Source organism: Mytilus trossulus, chromosome 13 (assembly GCF_036588685.1).
Source record: "Mytilus trossulus isolate FHL-02 chromosome 13, PNRI_Mtr1.1.1.hap1, whole genome shotgun sequence".
Classification (NCBI taxonomy): Eukaryota; Metazoa; Mollusca; class Bivalvia; order Mytilida; family Mytilidae; genus Mytilus; species Mytilus trossulus.
In genome coordinates, this window is record NC_086385.1 from 6163628 (window position 1) to 6180931 (window position 17304).

A 17304-nucleotide genomic window follows, 5' to 3' on the forward strand; every position below is an offset into this window, starting at 1 on the left:
CCAACTTATTTTGGCGGATACTATATCTAGCGTTTGATCCTTTCTAGTCCACTTAGCGGCTATTCAATTTCGCGATTTTCCAGCTGACTTGGTGTATTTTAATAAGGTAACAATAGAGTTTTACATATTTGCGATGATTTATTTTCGCGTTATTTTTCTACCTGCAAAAATAAATTGCTCGCCAAAATTAGTTGGTTGACAGTATTTATTTCGGGTTAAAAATGCAAAATGAATCTCTATACAAAGTCTGTAAATGTTTGAAAATTGAGTTAATATACAAACCTTTCAAACAGACCAAAATTCATTTTGTAATTGATTGTTCCAAACATAACCAAAATCATGTGCATGTTAATGTGAACATGCACTTGCATAAGGCCGGTTTCTATCGAGCAGCTCATATTTAATTTGCCCCTGCCCCATCTACCTTAAATGGTCTTACCTTGTTATTTTGGTCATACCCAGTAACTGCATAAGGATACATGAGGTAATGTCCTCCTCTCTCAGAGGGTGGGGCACAGTCTGATGTGTCAGGGTCATGTTCACTTCCCCAGTTATGACCTGAAAAAGATATATCTACATACAGTACCATGGAACAGCCTTGTCTCTCTTTTTAGTATACAGTGAAACCTGTATTAAGGTGGTACCTAACACTTTCACTTTAATCAATTTGGCTCGTTTAATTTTCATAAAATTTTGTCAAAGTATTTACTTTGACCCTTTAACAAAAATATAAAACTTTCAAAAAATTTGAACCAACTGCTTTTTCACAAAAATTACACTGGTTATTTAGCAGTTTGACAAACACCAATTTTGATCATTGAGAAGCTTAATATTCCTTATACAACACAAGGTAATTAAAACGTTTAGCTGACTTTACAGAGACATCTCCCTGTAGTGTTAGGAACCACCTTAAGAGACCAACTAAGTGAGAGCAAATAAATTGCCTCTAAACACAGGTGGACTTTTTAATACAGTTACAATTTAAATGAAATGCACTACTAGGGGATCTACAAATAGTGGTCCCTTAACAGAGGTGATTGCTTAATACAGGTGGTCTCTTTAGCAGGTTTCACTGTTATAACATTACATGTATGTTTCATTAGAATCTGTAATTTTGATTGGATGACAACAATAGCGAGGCACTCCAATATATGTGTCATATTTTATTTCCATATAAAATATAACAACTATGATGATCATACTATCTATGACAATGTCAACCCTTCACAATAAAAAAAACAGCTATTCTTAAATAAACTTTTTTGTACAGACTTCACTTAAAGTCAGAATTCCTTATATTACTGATTTTTAAGATAAAAACATGTACCTTACTCTAGAATAAATTAGAAAATGCATGTGTTCTAGTTCGACTATATCATTTATAGCAAAAACTTCTAGTGTGTTTTTTTTTATAGAAAGATTCAATCTGTACACATAAAGGTATCACTTATCAATAAACTTACCTAATTCTGTTATTTTCAGCAATATGAAATTAAAATAAAGGGATGGATTAGAAAGTAATAAATGATAAAATGTCATCAAGTAGAAGATATTGACTTGATATTTGTTATATAGTTTACAACATGATAAGTTATAGATCAAATTCGAACTTTGTTCTTGTACACTTATTTTTTTACCTGTAGGAGACTATGTATTGCCATGCAATACTCTAAGAATATCTTCAAGCATGACAAAAACAAGTGTGGAAAACTGAATATTGGAGATAACTTTCTAAGTCTAAGGACCATAACTCTGCACAAAATCATCAGACAGGAACAAAATTTGAACTTGATCTGTAACATGTCATGATAAAACAGACAGTCAGTCTGACAGATAGACAGAAGTGCAATCCTAAAGTTCCCTTCAACTTTGTCATTGGTAGGAGACTAAAAATTCTCAAACTGACTAACTAAAACATGAATTAAATGTTTGATTGGTGTCCACTAGCACAACTGTCCTTTGTGACCTCATTTACCAAGTACAGTGGGTTGCCTGTATCCCTGCACTATTAACATTCATCAAGCGTCTTAGTGATTGTCATTGTGCAGGATAAACTAGAATTAAAGTTTGTTCAGTAGGTACTTAATCACAATTCCCTAATAACAGCGGTGCTGATTGTCAATTATCTGAATTTAATTTGCCGAATAATTCGTGCAATATAAATTTATAGTTTTCCAACCACTCGCTCAACATTGGAATGGCAGTGACGACGCCTTTAAATGCACGAGTGAGGTTCACTAACACCAAAGTTTTTTTTAGATCAACAGGATAGCCAATACTGGTCTTAGAGAAAATAAAAACTTTTGATACAATGTATCCCTCGTAAATAAATACCCACCATGAGAAGTAACTAATGCTGCTTCTAGTGATAGAATGCGATGACCTTTACTGTTTTTACTGGTACTAAGACCAGTATTCAACATTGAGTTATGCCCCTGGTGGAAAAAATCTGAAAAATAACAAATATATTAAATGTTGTTAAAAACACATTTCAAGAATCTTCGTACGAAACTTGACTGTAATACTTTGAGTGTACAAACTACACGACAGGAAGGTGTGTGAATTTGAAGGTAATCTTTTCAATCTAGAACCAAGATACTTAATTTGAACAAACTTCTATCTTTTAATTGGTCTAAGTGTAAAATTTGACTAAAAAACTTTAAGATAAAAATAATTTTAAACCAAACGGTTAGATACTTCTATAAATAGAAAAATATAGGGTTAACTTGTTACTTGTACATCATTTGATAACTGGTAGAGATTTGTCTCATTGACAATCATACCCCATCTTCTCATTTTTTAAATTAAGATGGTACCCAACACTTTAACTGAAATTAATTTTGCTCATTTAATTTTTCATAAAATTTTGACAAAGTATTTACTTTGACCCTTAGACAAAAATATAAAAAAATTTGAACCAACCGTTTTATCAGAAAAAAATACACTGGTTATATAGCAGTTTGACAAACACCAATTTTGATCATCTAGAAACTTAATATTCCTTTAACACCACAATGTAATTAAAAAGTTTAGCTGATTTTACAGAGTTATCTCCCTGTAGTGTTAGGTACCGCCTTAAATACTTGATACCTACCCCAGGAACACAAACCACCTGGATCTTTTTCTTTGTGTGATGAAATGTAAGCAAGTCCTAAAACTCCCCGTTCAAATTTATGAAATGTAAATAAATGAGCCAAGCAGAATCCACGAAACTGCTCATCACGACTAAATGCCTGAAATAAAATTAGCAGTTAAATATAAATTATTTAAATGTACAATATATAAATAATTTATAAGCTATTGTAAAAATCTTGAAAATAAATGTTCTAATCTCAGACAATACAGGAATAAGCATTGAAGACAGTATGCAATCAGTATTTTTTGGTAAATTTACATTTCTTCCTGCCATTGTATTGATAGAATTTTAAAAACATCCAATTTCCACACTCTAGTATGTCACAAAATATTTACATTTTTTTATTTTTGCAGTGTTCTATATATTCTATTAACAATCTATTTTAAGGGAGGTATAATTCTTTTGCTTTACCTCATAAGGTAATGCAAAAATAGAAGTTATACTTAACTTCCCAGATATATGTAGGTGCATAAGATAGAAATCAACTTTAAGCAAATGTACATATACAAGGGGGGATAGGACCTTTATTGGGACTCCAGTATCGGGTGTTTTTAAGCTCGGGATTTCGAGATTGACCCTTTCAGGATCCGGGAATTCTTTTTTTTCGGATTTCGTGATGTCAGGATTTTCTTTATTTAAATTCGGGACCTCAGGATTTGTGTTTTCAAGCCCAGGATTTCGAGATCAGGACCCCTCTTATCCCCTCTCATATACATGTACATGTATGATATTTTGAAATATTCTAATATGACTTGAAAGACGAATTTTGTTCTGTTTTGTAGTGTTCTTATAACAACTCAACTTTCTATTTATAAATTAACTGTTTACAAAATTTAGAATTTTTTAAACACTAAGGCTTTTCTACCTCAGGCATAAATTACCTTAGCTATATTTGGCAAAAATTTTAGGAATTTCGGTCCTCAATGCTCTTCAACTTCGTACTTTATTTGGCATTTTAAACTTTTTTGGATTCGAGCGTCACTGATGAGTCTTTTTTAGACGAAACGCGCATCTGGCTTATATACTAAATTTGGTCCTGGTATCTATAATGAGTTTATTTTCTAAATGTTACAGAATTTGCATAAAGATTTTGTCAACCTTAAACAGGTTACAGATGCATTTTTATTCATTTGTATCAAGATGATTTCTATCACACAAAGTTCAAATGTTAAGTATGCTTATACTTGCCTGTAATAATGTGTTTGCAGTCCAATTTTTCATAGGACCATAATTATAATGACCTTTTTCAGCCGAATAGTTCTGATGAATCTGGAGCTGGAAAATGGAAACAGTAAATATAACAGAGAAATATATAAAAGAACTAAAATACACCAGTCTAAATTGAAAACTACATTCAAACCTATGATTGCATTGAATAAAAAACGTTATTTTTATACATGTGCATGTAAAATAAATTTCGTTGTAGAAGGGTCTCAATACAGCACAAACAACATTTTCCAAAATTGATGTAGGTATATTCTTACCTCTGCAATTTCAAATCCCAAACCAATAAGATCTGAATTATCATCTGGCCATTTTGTTCTTCTAAATATTTCGTTTACTTTGTTCAAAGTGCCTATCTGCAAATATAAAACAAATGATGAAATTGGTTTTTGAAATATTCTTTAATGCATTAATAAAGTATTGAGGCAAATATTTCAGTTACTTAATTTTCATTCACTCTTGTAAGAATGCTGTTGTTTTTTGTTTGTTTGATTTTTTCTTTTTCACTTAAAAACATGCTATTCCAACTTGTACTGAATTTATCTTTGTCCTTGTAATATTCAATGTCCAAAGTGGTAAGATATAGGGGCTATGAAATTCTAAAGCAGATGAGTGCAACCTTAAATACACTGCAGTGACTTCTGATTCAATTTCATTTAATTATTCACAAATATAAGACATTTGCCAATATAAAAGAAATCTTCGTTATTTACAATAACTAAAAAATAACCTTTTAAATTTGATGAGTTGTGATTGTTTAATCAAAATAGTCTCAACAATTGTTAGTCTATAAAGAATTGAAATCATCAATTAAAATTCTAAATATTATGGTTTAAAATGAAAAGTGCCTCCAATCTCACCATACATTTATTTCTGGAACAGCCCTCTCATAAAATGTTTGTTTCTCTACCCTACAACGTCATTTCATACTTACAATATAATTAGCTGTGGTATGAGCTCTTCCGTCACCAACGTTTTTATGGAATTCGTAGTCTGCAACTAAAAATAACTTGCAAACTCTCTTTGTTCCAAATGATTTTATGTTTTCTCTTTTAACTCTACTTTGACCTACAAAAAGAAAAGTATCATCATTATCATACAAAATTAAAATATTTCATACTGTGGATTTTATATTATTCGTGAAGTACCAATTTAAGTTGATTATAGGGAATAGGTGAACTGAAAACTTTTGTGTTCAGCAAAATACAAATTTTGTATAGGCTTGTGTGAAAACTTTTTCAAACCATGAAATCAAAAACTGTGAATTCATTATTATTTGTTGGATACCAATTTTTCCTAACATTTAAATGTTCAATAAATTGATAATTATTTGCAAAATTGGCAAAATCCCAAAATCAAATATTCTCAATCCACAAAACTGGTATTCTGTTTGAATTTCCCTTTGGTATCTTTTGCCTCTTATTTCCGTGCATCTATCAAGATTTCTAGGATGCAAATTACCGTCTACCGGCTCCATTTAATTTTTATCTACAAAATCAATCACAAACAGTATTTTTGGCTCATATAATCTTCAACAGACCTTTGCTCATTTTTAAGTGACCTATTATTGTTAATTTCTGTGTCATTTTGGTCTCTTGTGGAGAGCTGTCTCATTGGCAATCATTGCACATCTTCTTTTTATACTTTATTATATTTTTTACAAACCTGTTTGTGTCTGAGTATTAAGTGCTGCCATCTGGAGGAAATATTCACTGGCTCTGTTATGTCTTTTATCATACTTATCATCTTGTGCACAAAACCTCACCCTATCAAAATATAAAATAAATGTTACTGTCAACAATATTCTTCCTTGAAAATATTAATTCTGAGTGGAATACAAAATAAAATCTTTCAACAATCACTTTGATAAATAAAAATTACCTACATCAAAATATCATTTGTGCTGTTTGCAAGTCACTAGAAAAAATTGTCCCACTTATTTTACTGTATCCCAAATCTCCACTTTTTTACACCCTCTATCCCACATGCTTCCTTTTTCATCCTCCATATCACAAATCTCAAAAGCATAAAATTCCCTCTATATTACGTGCTTCTTTTTCATCCTCCATATCACCAATCACAAAAGCATGAAATCCCCTCTATTTAACCCTGACTTACTTTTCTCCTCCATGATGAAGTTCCTCTAATTTGACATCAGATTTTCTGTATGCTATTAAACTGTGATTTGTTGATTCTCCTAGAACTCTCCATGATGGCTGTAAATTATACAATTTTTTATCAAGAAAATTGCAGTTCATTTCTTCTTTTCTATTTGTGATTCAAATTCAAAACTAGTAAGATGTGCTCCTTAGAAAGTTTATAACCTAAGCAAAATAACGCAGATAGTGTAGCAAATTGAATCTGGTTCAGGCATGTTTACCTTATTTTTAACTAACTATTAATAAACAAAACGATAATAAAGACAACAACACCCATAAATTACCCTATGGTAAGGGTTAATTCTGGTTGACATGTTTCACCAACAAGTTAGGCGTTCTCAGGACAAGTAACAAGTAAGAAATTACAACTAGAGGCTCTCAAGAGCCTGTGTTGCTCACCTGTTACTGTATTTACTGATGTCGGTCATCTTGGTTGGTAGGTGGGGTCATTAGACACTTTTTTTAAATAGAAACCCTAGTAATGATTGTGGCCAAGTTTGTTTAAATTTGGCCCATAGTTCCGGAAAAGACGATTTTTGTACAAGTTACAAAAATGACGAAAAGTTGTTCAATATTGACTATAAAGGGCAATAACTCCTAACAGGGTCCTCTAACAATTTTGATCATGTTGACTTATTTGTAGATCTTACTTTGCTGAACAGTATTGCTATTTACAGTTTATCTCTATCTATAATAGTATTCAAGATAATAACCAAAAACTGCAAAATTTCCTTAAAATTAACAATTTTAGGGCAGCAACCTAACAACGAGTTGTCGGATTCATCTGAAAATTTGTGAGGGGAAAGATCTTATTCTAATGGACATTTAAATCTTGAAAGATTTGCCCTAAATGTCTTAGTTTCAAAGATATAATTCAAAAACTGCATTTTACCGCTATGTTCTAATTTTAGCCATGTCGGCCATTTTGTTTGGTAGACGGGGTCATCGGACACATTTTTTTAACTATATACCGCAATGATAATTGTGGCCAAGTTTGGTTAAATTTGGCCATGTAGTTTCAGAGAAGAAGATTTTTGTAGAAAAGTTGTTAAAAATTGACTATAAAGGGCAATAACTCCTTAAGGGGTTGACTGACAATTTTGGTCTTGTTGACTTATTTGTAGGTCTTACTTTGCTGAGCATTATTGCTGTTTACATTTTATCTCTATCTATAATAGTATTCAAGATAATAGCCAAAAACTGCAAAATTTCCTTAAAATAACCAATTCAGGGGCAGCAACCCAACAACAAGTTGTCCCATTCGTCTGAAAATTTCAGGGCAGATAGATCTTGACCTGATCAACAATTTTACCCACGTTAGATTTGCTCTATATGTTTTGGTTTTAAAGATATAAGCCAAAATATACATTTTACCCCTGTGTTCTATTTTTAGCCATGGCGGCCATCTTGGTTGGATGGCCAGGTCACCGGACACATTTTTAAAACTAGATACCCCAAGGATGATTGTGGCCAAGTTTGGTTAAATTTGGCCCAGTAGTTTCAGAGGAGAAGATTTTTGTAAAAGTTTACAAACAACGGACGACAGACGACGGACGCCAAGTGATGAGGAAAGCTCACTTGACCTTTCGGGTCAGGTGAGATAAAAATAAGAAATAAATTCAACTGTTTTCTTCTGGGTTTCAAAAAAATAATTTTGTATTTTCAAGTGTGTGACTTTTTGACTAGGTCTGATATTGTATTATTCAAATTTTTTTTGGCTTGGTAACTCTCATCCTTAATACTAAATTGATCATGTATATAAAGACACCATACATTCTAGTCTATGAATGTTTCTCTAATCAGATGATCAAACATATTCTACTATACCTCTATGATATAGATTCTACTATACCTCTATGATATAGATTCTACTATACCTCTATGATATAGATTCTACTATACCTCTATGATATAGATTCTACTATACCTCTATGATATAGATTCTACTATACCTCTATGATATAGATTCTACTATACCTCTATGATATAGATTCTACTATACCTCTATGATATAGATTCTACTATACCTCTATGATATAGATTCTACTATACCTCTATGATATAGATTCTACTATACCTCTATGATATAGATGTCGTCTGCTGTTGTGATATAGGTTGAGAGTAGATTGTCTTCCCAATGAGCCTCCACATGGGCGTCATCGTCACCTATCAAAAAAATAAAGTATATATCACTTAAAAACAAAAACGTTAAAAATGTTCTATCTCTTTTGGAGATACTGTGGATTCATTATTAATCGTTGGATACAAATGTTTGTGGTTACAGGTGAACCATGTATTCTAATGTTCAACCAATAACATATTTTCAATAGACTTTGTATGCATAGATTGGCAAAACAAAGAAATCAAATATCCATGAATATGCAAGTTTTATAGTGTAAATCCACCAAAATAAATATCCACGAAAATAATTGAATCCACAGTATACAATAAATAAAAAAACATTTATGAATTATTTTATCAATTGTCATAAGCTTTGAGATAACTAATAGTAACAACCAGTACACTTAGATTGGAATCTTGTATATTTTCCAATTATGTCATTCTGTTAGCTGTTTTTTGTGCTTCCTGTCAATTTGATGAGACAAACTCTAACAAACTCATCTTTACAATTTATTCTTATGCTGTGATGTTAAACTCAGTAATGAGGAATGATTGAGCACTTAGAGACAGGTTTTTAAGTCTTCATATATATATTCTTTATATTCCTGTTGTATGTCATGCCTGTTATGCCAATAAATAATCAGAATTTATTGAGTTTAACTTTGAGAACCCCCACTATTGACATGACTGCTAAATTAAGAGCTGGTCAATTTATAAAAGCCAAATGAAAAAAAAGACTACAAAATATATCCCCGTTCGGGATGAAAATTTCAGGAACTCAATTTTCGGCTCTCCCTTGACATCATTTGCGAGTATGGTCTTGAGGAAACAATGATAGTCCGTCGGAAGGGGACGATAAATGGCTGACCCGTGTTAAGAGAGAGCCATATCTCTTGCAGGTTAAAGACACCCTTGTAGATTTCGAAAAAGAGTAGGCTTATGACGCTACAAGGCAGCACTGGCACCCGCAAAGTGGAAAGGGATGAATATAAGTTTCCCTATCCACTATAAATAAATATGTTTAAATTTATCTTACCTGCTATTGTTCCAGTAAAAAAATCTTGTAAATTTAACTGGTTTTCAACTTTGCCCCCACTTGGCGTGATTAGTGTCACTTTAGTTTTTCTAGTCACTACAGATGATTGCTTTAACATTAAATGAAAATCTCTGAAAATAAAACATAACCAGATGCTCCGCAGGGCGTAGCTTTATACGACCGCAGAGGTTGAACCCTGAACGGTTGGGGCAAGTATGGACACAACATTCAAGCTGGATTCCGCTCTAAATTTGGATTGTGATTAAATAGTTGACACAGCATAGGTTTCTGACACAGAATGAATGTATTCAAATGAACTTAAAATTTTTGTTTTCTCTTAGAGCAATTCACTATGCTGTTGAATATTAATCCTCTCAAAAAAATGTTTGAAGAAATTTTCTTTTTATTTATGAAATTTCAAATGAGAAAAATTGAACCCATTTTTTTAATCACATCCCCCTTTCCCTTATTCCAAAACTAATTTCAATTAAAATATTCTAATGGAGTTTGCAACAATTACTACTCATTTAAATACATCATAAAATATTAAGATGTAAAAAAACTGCTTGTTATCACTGAATGGTAAAGATTATTTAAATTTATCAGTTGGTAGTAAAAAGTGAATATACATTGTATATTGTATATAACAAAGATTTAAGTTGATTCTGGACAAAGAAAGATAACTCCAATTTAAAAAAATTCTTGCAGATATTTCTTGCTTACTATACTGGACAAAGAAAGATAACTCTTAATTAAAAAAAAATTTGCTATTTCACAATATTGTGAAATTAGATATTTCTTGCCATTGCACAATACTGTGCAATTGAAAAGACTTGCTATTGCACAATACTTTATATAATAATTTTAGATCCTGATTTGGACCAACTTGAAAACTGGGCCCATAATCAAAAATCTAAGTACATGTTTAGATTCAGCATATCAAAGAGGCCCAATAATTTAATTTTTGTTAAAATCAAACTTAGTTTAATTTTGGACCCTTTGCACTTTAATTTAGACCAATTTTAAAACTGGACCAAAAATTAAGAATTTACATACACAGTTAAATTTGGCACATCAAAAAACCCAATTATTCAATTTTTGATGAAATCAAACAATGTTTAATTTTGGACCTCGATTTGGGCCAACTTGAAAACTGGGCCAATAATCAAAAATCTAAGTACATTTTTAGATTCAGCATATCAAAGAACCCAAAGGTTTCAATTTTTGTTAAAATCAAACTAAGTTTAATTTTGGACCCTTTGGACCTTAATGTAGACCAATTTGAAAACGGGACCAAAAATTAAGAATCTACATACACAGTTAGATTCGGCATATTAAAGAACCCCAATTATTCAATTTTGATGAAATCAAACAAAATTTAATTTTGGACCCTTTGGGCCCCTTTTTCCTTAACTGTTGGGACCAAAACTCCCAAAATCAATACCAACCTTCCTTTAATAGTCATAAACCTTGTGTATAAATTTCATAGATTTCTATTTACTTATACTAACGCTATGGTGCGAAAACCAAGAAAAATGCTTATTTGGGTCCCTTTTTGGCCCCTAATTCCTAAACTGTTGGGACCAAAACTCCCAAAATCAATACCAACCTTCCTTTTGTGGTCATAAACATTGTGTTTAAATTTCATTGATTTCTATTTACTTTAACTAAAGTTATGGTGCGAAAACCAAGAATTATGCTTATTTGGGCCCTTTTTTGGCCCCTAATTCCTAAACTGTTGAAACCAAAACTGCCAAAATCAATCCCAACCTTTCTTTTGTGGTCATAAACCTTGTGTCAAAATTTCATAGATTTCTATTAACTTAAACTAAAGTTATAGTGCGAAAACCAAGAAAATGCTTATTTGGGCCCTTTTTGGCCCCTAATTCCTAAAATGTTGGGACCAAAACTCCCAAAATCAATACCAGCCTTCCTTTTATGGTCATAAACCTTGTGTTAAAATTTCATAGATTTCTATTCACTTTTACTAAAGTTAGAGTGCGAAAACTAAAAGTATTCGGACGACGACGACGACGACGACGACGCCAACGTGATAGCAATATACGACGAAAATTTTTTCAAAATTTGCGGTCGTATAAAAAACTATAGAATGAAAATAAATTGAAATAATCAAAAGCAAGTGTTTTTTAGACAGTAACTACACATGTGAAAAACACCAAAATGACAACAAGCGTTCAATGTATGTGTTCACGAGTATAGTGTAGTAGTCCTTGATTGGTTATATTGGTGTGCATGTTTACAGCCTTAACAATTATTTAACAATAAAGGAGATAACAGAAAATCTTTCTCCACAATGTCAACATTTCAAGGTACAATGTAGCATACTCATTAAATTATGTGTAGGTTGAATTTTTAGCTTTTGTAGTTAAATGTCAATAAACCTTATTTTTTTGTTTAAATATGCTTTCCGGAATATTTCATATTTTACTGAATAAAATAAAGACAAATATCATCATGATCATACAATCATAAGTTCATAACAAATATTTCATTTCTGAAACAGAACTAAATCACCAATGATCACAAGCATAATTTTAAATAAGCATAATATCTTTATAATATAATTAACACAATTTTAAAGATTTTTTGTGTTCTTTTTTATTAAAGTTTCTGTTATATATGATAGATAGATACATGTAGTAAGATACTTTATTCTCTAAAAACTTAATACAAGTTTACAGAAAACATACAATATAAGTCAGGATCCTCTGGCCTTTTTTAGTCTTGTATTATTTTAATTTTAGTTTCTTGTGTACAATTTGGAAATTAGTATGGCGTTCATTATCACTGAACTAGTATATATTTGTTTACATGTAGGGGCCAGCTGAAGGACACCTCCAGGTGCGGGAATTTCTAGTTATATTGTAGACCTGTTGGTGACCTTCTGCTGTTGTTTTTGCTATGGTCGGGTTGTTGTCTCTTTGACACATTCCCCATTTCCATTCTCAATTTTAATATAAATACAGATACAATAGTATGATGTTTAGCATGGTAAAATGTCCTGATCATGAACAAACTTACCTTCCGAATGATGAAAACCAGAACTCATGTAAACGTGATGCTGGATTTGGGTCTGGACTTCTTCTGACTCTTGATCGAATATCTGATGACTTCAAAGTCTCAAAATATTTTAGCTGAAATGTTTCATCTCCTAATAAAAGTTGTAAATAAATTAAGCAATTAAAATTATTAACATTTCTTTGAATTTCAGTTTATCAACATGATTTATCTCATATTTCAATGAATCTCAGTTATTTGAAAACTTATAAATTTATGTATGTATGCGATATTCATAGAAGTGTGGCGTTTTCACTATCTTTTTAAGGTACATTTGTATAATTTGCAATACTTTGTAGTTCACATTCATTGAAAGTTTTGTAATGAAATTGCTTGATTTGATTATCATTGTTGTTTAAGCAATTCAATTTAAGAAAATTCACATAATCTGCTGGTTTTTTTTTTAAAACTTATATATCATGAATATTGATAACTTTATTTATGGACTAAAGGGTTTTGTTTTCCCTTCAGTATCTTATGTACGCTTCTTAAAAGTTTCCAGACTGTTTAGGCTGTAATCAATGTAATCATCATATGAACTAGAACACACCCGTGATATCGATATCGCGGGTCCGTGACTGAATTAAGGTATATAACTATGCGCAAGCCTTATTTTAGTATTAGTATTGTCATCTGATAAAGTCATGCCGATTATAACTTGAAGATACACAGTTTTTCTCTGCTTTCAAATCTTTCTGTTTGAACCCGTCGAACTGGAACTTATCAATTATTGGTAATATTAATTATTTGGAAAACAAAAGGTCCTGGAATGGAGTATTTTTTAATCAACAACATTGTCCTATATTAGTTATAAATAAAGATGAATCCTTTGATTCGCTGTTTTACGTCATGTATGCCCACTAACAAATTGAAAACTGTTCCTCATTTTTAGTCTTGTTATCTTAGAAAGTCTTACTGATTAAAATACTACAATAGGTAGCTATTTGACAATTTAGTAGTGTCAACCCTGTGATTATGACCCGTGTATATAGCATATTAACCCTGAATACACCGTTTGGTGGTGCGCCTGTCAGATGCGGAACGTACAGATTAGGAAATAGGTAACAGGTGAATATACTATTGGTATCGGTATTGGACTCGACCCGGAACTTCTTAATTATTGGCAATATTAATTATGTGGAAAACAAAAGGGCCTGGAGTGGTGTAATTTTCAATCTACACCTTTGTACTATATTAATGATATATAAAGTTGAATTCTTTGATTTGTCGTTTTTTAAGTGATGACGGCTGAAAAATTGGACTTCGTAATTTTAGTATTATAGATATTGTATTATTGGATTGTGTGGTTGGCCAAATAATCCTTGTAACTATTTAGAAATCCAAGACACTTGACCTGAGAATCTGCTTCTCTTGAACTATTGATGACTTTACCATTGCGGCATCAGAAAATGTCAGATATTTTCTTTTATGATGTACAAATTTTACGGAAACCTTTGTACATGTTGTGCGTCCAGTAATGGCAGACAAATAGTGATTAGGTGCATCACAAAGTTGGTACGAACCCAGTAACTTACATAGAATTAGTAATTTAGATGAACTATAGACATAGGCCATGCATACTTGTATCAGCAACTTCAAAACCATAACTTTGTACGAGAACCTCTAAAAACTATGAAAACTGATCATTCTGATTGTTTAAATGGTTTTCCTTGGTTTTTTAAAACAGAGAGATTGGACTTTTAGAAGCATCGTTAAAAGTGACTCACAACTTTGAGTCTATTAACCTGTAAGGTATGAGTATACCTTGAGGAATGCTACAAAAAGGGGGTGTTTTCGGTTTCATAAGAGACCTAAGTGTGTGATGATGCAAGTGATCAGACTAAATTTACCTGTAGACACAGTTGTAAAGATAAAAGCTATCCATAAATATATCAATATTCTCATGTTTCACAGCCTGTCATAATTAATTTCTTCTATCAAACTCTTTGTTTATTTGCGGAAATTGAACGGAAATTCGTGCTTAGATAAAGGGAGGTAATCGTTGAAATACAAACCAAAAACAATCCCGGAGGAATGTGAGTTTCCGTATTTACTAAATGTTTTGACTGGTGCCACACGTGGAGCAGGATCTGCTTAACATCTTCTTTTAGTTTCAGAAAACCATCAACATACTGATGTTTACTTTCCGGATCATGCCTGGTATAATTTTTCAAATTTATGTATTTATAAATATTTTCTATAATTTTCTTTCGTTCTTCAAAAAGGGAGTGCAATAAGTTAGATAAGTTTGAAGTAACAAACAAATCTTCAGATGAAAGAATCCAAACATATATGTATTCCATACTTTTGTATATATTATTAATTTTTACAATTTTTCTTTGTTTTTAGATTTGTCGTTTTTATTCAGATTTTTTAAGTATTACATTTTTTATTTTTTATTTCTAAGTATTACATTTTTTATTTTTTATTTTTAATTTAAGATAAAAACATGAGTGCCTGATTACTTCAGGTGTGGATATGTATCAAGGAGCACATCGTGTGTGAGTGCATCCTTGAAGGTTTCTGTGGTGGTGTTTTTTGTTATGACTGGGAACAATTTGTTCCAGTCTTTAAGTTGTTTGACAAAAGAAAGAAACCTTCTGGGGAACCCGAGATTGCTAACCAATTTTTGGTTGGGTTCGTGTTTAGTCTTCAGTTTTCCATGTTGTGTCTTGTGTATTAATATTTATCTGTTTGTCTCAAGTTTTATCTTGGCCATGGCGTTAATTTAGTTTCGATCGATGTCAGAGTTCAAATGTATGTTTCGCGCCTCTTGAATAGTTTTTAAAGCAATTATACTAGTTAATGAGTCTACACATTATGAGAAAAAGAGACAAAATATCAACAAAAAACAGAAAAGGAGTGCTTAAAAGTTACTAAAAACATTAGTTTGTAAAGCAATTTTACTAGTAAATGAGTCTACTCATAATAAGTAAAAGACAGCTCTAGGCGGATTTTGCCCCCCCCCCCCCATTTTTGGGAAAAAATTTGGTTGCTTATATAGGGAATCATTGAAGCGTGACTGCAGTGGGTCCCTCTTAGGTCAGTCAATGGGCCCCTACTTATGAAAAATAGTCTGGATCCGCCACTGAATTATTTTAAGAGACAAAATATCAACACAGAACAGAAAAGGACGGTACTCAAAAGTTTCTACACACGTTGTGAACACCTAATTGTTCTTCTGTCTTCTTCATAACTAGTAAACTCGATCTAGCTCTACTGTAGCAGAGTAGTTGCAGAAGGCCAAGATTTTGAAAGAATGTGCTAAAAAATATATTTTCAAATCAAAATTGGGATGTAAACCCTCTTTGCACCACCACCCACGTGATACTGCTACTGCTATAATGGTCGGTTCAAGTGAGTACAAGTGGAAAATGTTGTTTGTGCTGTATTTAAACCCTTCTACAACGAAATTTATTTTTCATGCACACGTATAAAAGTTGAGGTTTTTATCCAACGCAATCATAGGTTTGAACGTAGTTTTCAATTTAAACTTGTTTATATATTTTCGTTTGGGCTTGTATCACATTTTCGCGCACCGGGTAATATGATCTGTTCATCCTGTTGACTCGTAAAATTCAAGAGTCTATCTAAAAATGAGGGAAAATTATATATGGCCTTTATACCGTTTCGATCGCCAACATAACTGAAGAGACATTTATTGTCGAAATCCGGATCTGGTGTACCAAAAAAATATTGACACCTTATGTTTGTGGCATAACATCTTAGCCACTAGTTAATTGTTATCTGAAGTTGTGGAGAGTTGTGTCATTGACAATAATACCACATCTTCTTTTTTATATTCAACGAATAAACATACATAATAATCTATCGTTTTATGTTATCTAATACTATCATTCTATATTTCGATTCCGCTAATCCGTTCAATCCCCCATCCGATATTTATATTTGTGAGTGAAAACAACTAAGGGAATAAGAACAATATCTCCTTTGTAATTAATTTTAAACTTGTCACTTTTTCAGTTATAGTATCAACAACAAAACACCGCAGTATTAAATTTGCATCTCCAAAGCCGCTGGAAACCCGCTACATCTAAAACATAATTAAATTATACAACGGATGAATTTCAATACTGGTATTTTCATTTTAAAAAGTATATCAATTTAAATATTTTCATTCTTCCTTGGGGTTATTCTTCTGTTTATCTTCTTGTCCTAATTTCAATATGCCTTGTCAATTTTATCCTCTAATCTATTATGAAAATATAATTGGTAGCTTAAAGGCGGGAAACATCACGTTTCATGGCTGAAGGGAGATTTTGACAAGCACACTATTGCACGTTATTAGACGGTAATTGCTCCATTATATTAATAGTAACTTAATACTTGAACTGTGCAGGATTCTTTTATTTATGGTCCGTCAATCTATTTGTTTAAATCAAAAATTCAAATATTTTCGGAAATGAGATAAAGAATGCTTGATAATGCGAAGTTGTCCTCGTCTTTTATGGCATGGCATGCAGTGGCGGATCCAGAGGGGGGGGGTTCCGGGGGTTCGCACCCCCCTTTATTTTGGCCGATCAATGCAT

At 32.0% G+C, this 17304-nt stretch overlaps 1 protein-coding gene across 1 annotated transcript in view; it reads right to left on the reverse strand.

Moving 5' to 3' along the window:
- LOC134695358 (ADAM 17-like protease) overlaps positions 1–14726 on the reverse strand; it is a 33933-nt gene extending 19207 nt beyond the window's left edge. The window contains exons 1-12 of the mRNA XM_063556586.1: positions 14605–14726; positions 12719–12848; positions 9677–9807; positions 8597–8685; positions 6479–6576; positions 6026–6126; positions 5295–5428; positions 4621–4716; positions 4325–4411; positions 3095–3233; positions 2339–2449; positions 440–558 (exon numbers count right to left, since the gene is read on the reverse strand). Coding sequence (XP_063412656.1) covers positions 440–558; positions 2339–2449; positions 3095–3233; positions 4325–4411; positions 4621–4716; positions 5295–5428; positions 6026–6126; positions 6479–6576; positions 8597–8685; positions 9677–9807; positions 12719–12848; positions 14605–14659 — 1290 coding nt within the window. The 5' untranslated portion in view covers positions 14660–14726. The remainder of the gene's footprint in view (positions 1–439; positions 559–2338; positions 2450–3094; positions 3234–4324; positions 4412–4620; positions 4717–5294; positions 5429–6025; positions 6127–6478; positions 6577–8596; positions 8686–9676; positions 9808–12718; positions 12849–14604) is intronic.
- Between the last annotated feature and the right edge of the window lie 2578 nt (positions 14727–17304).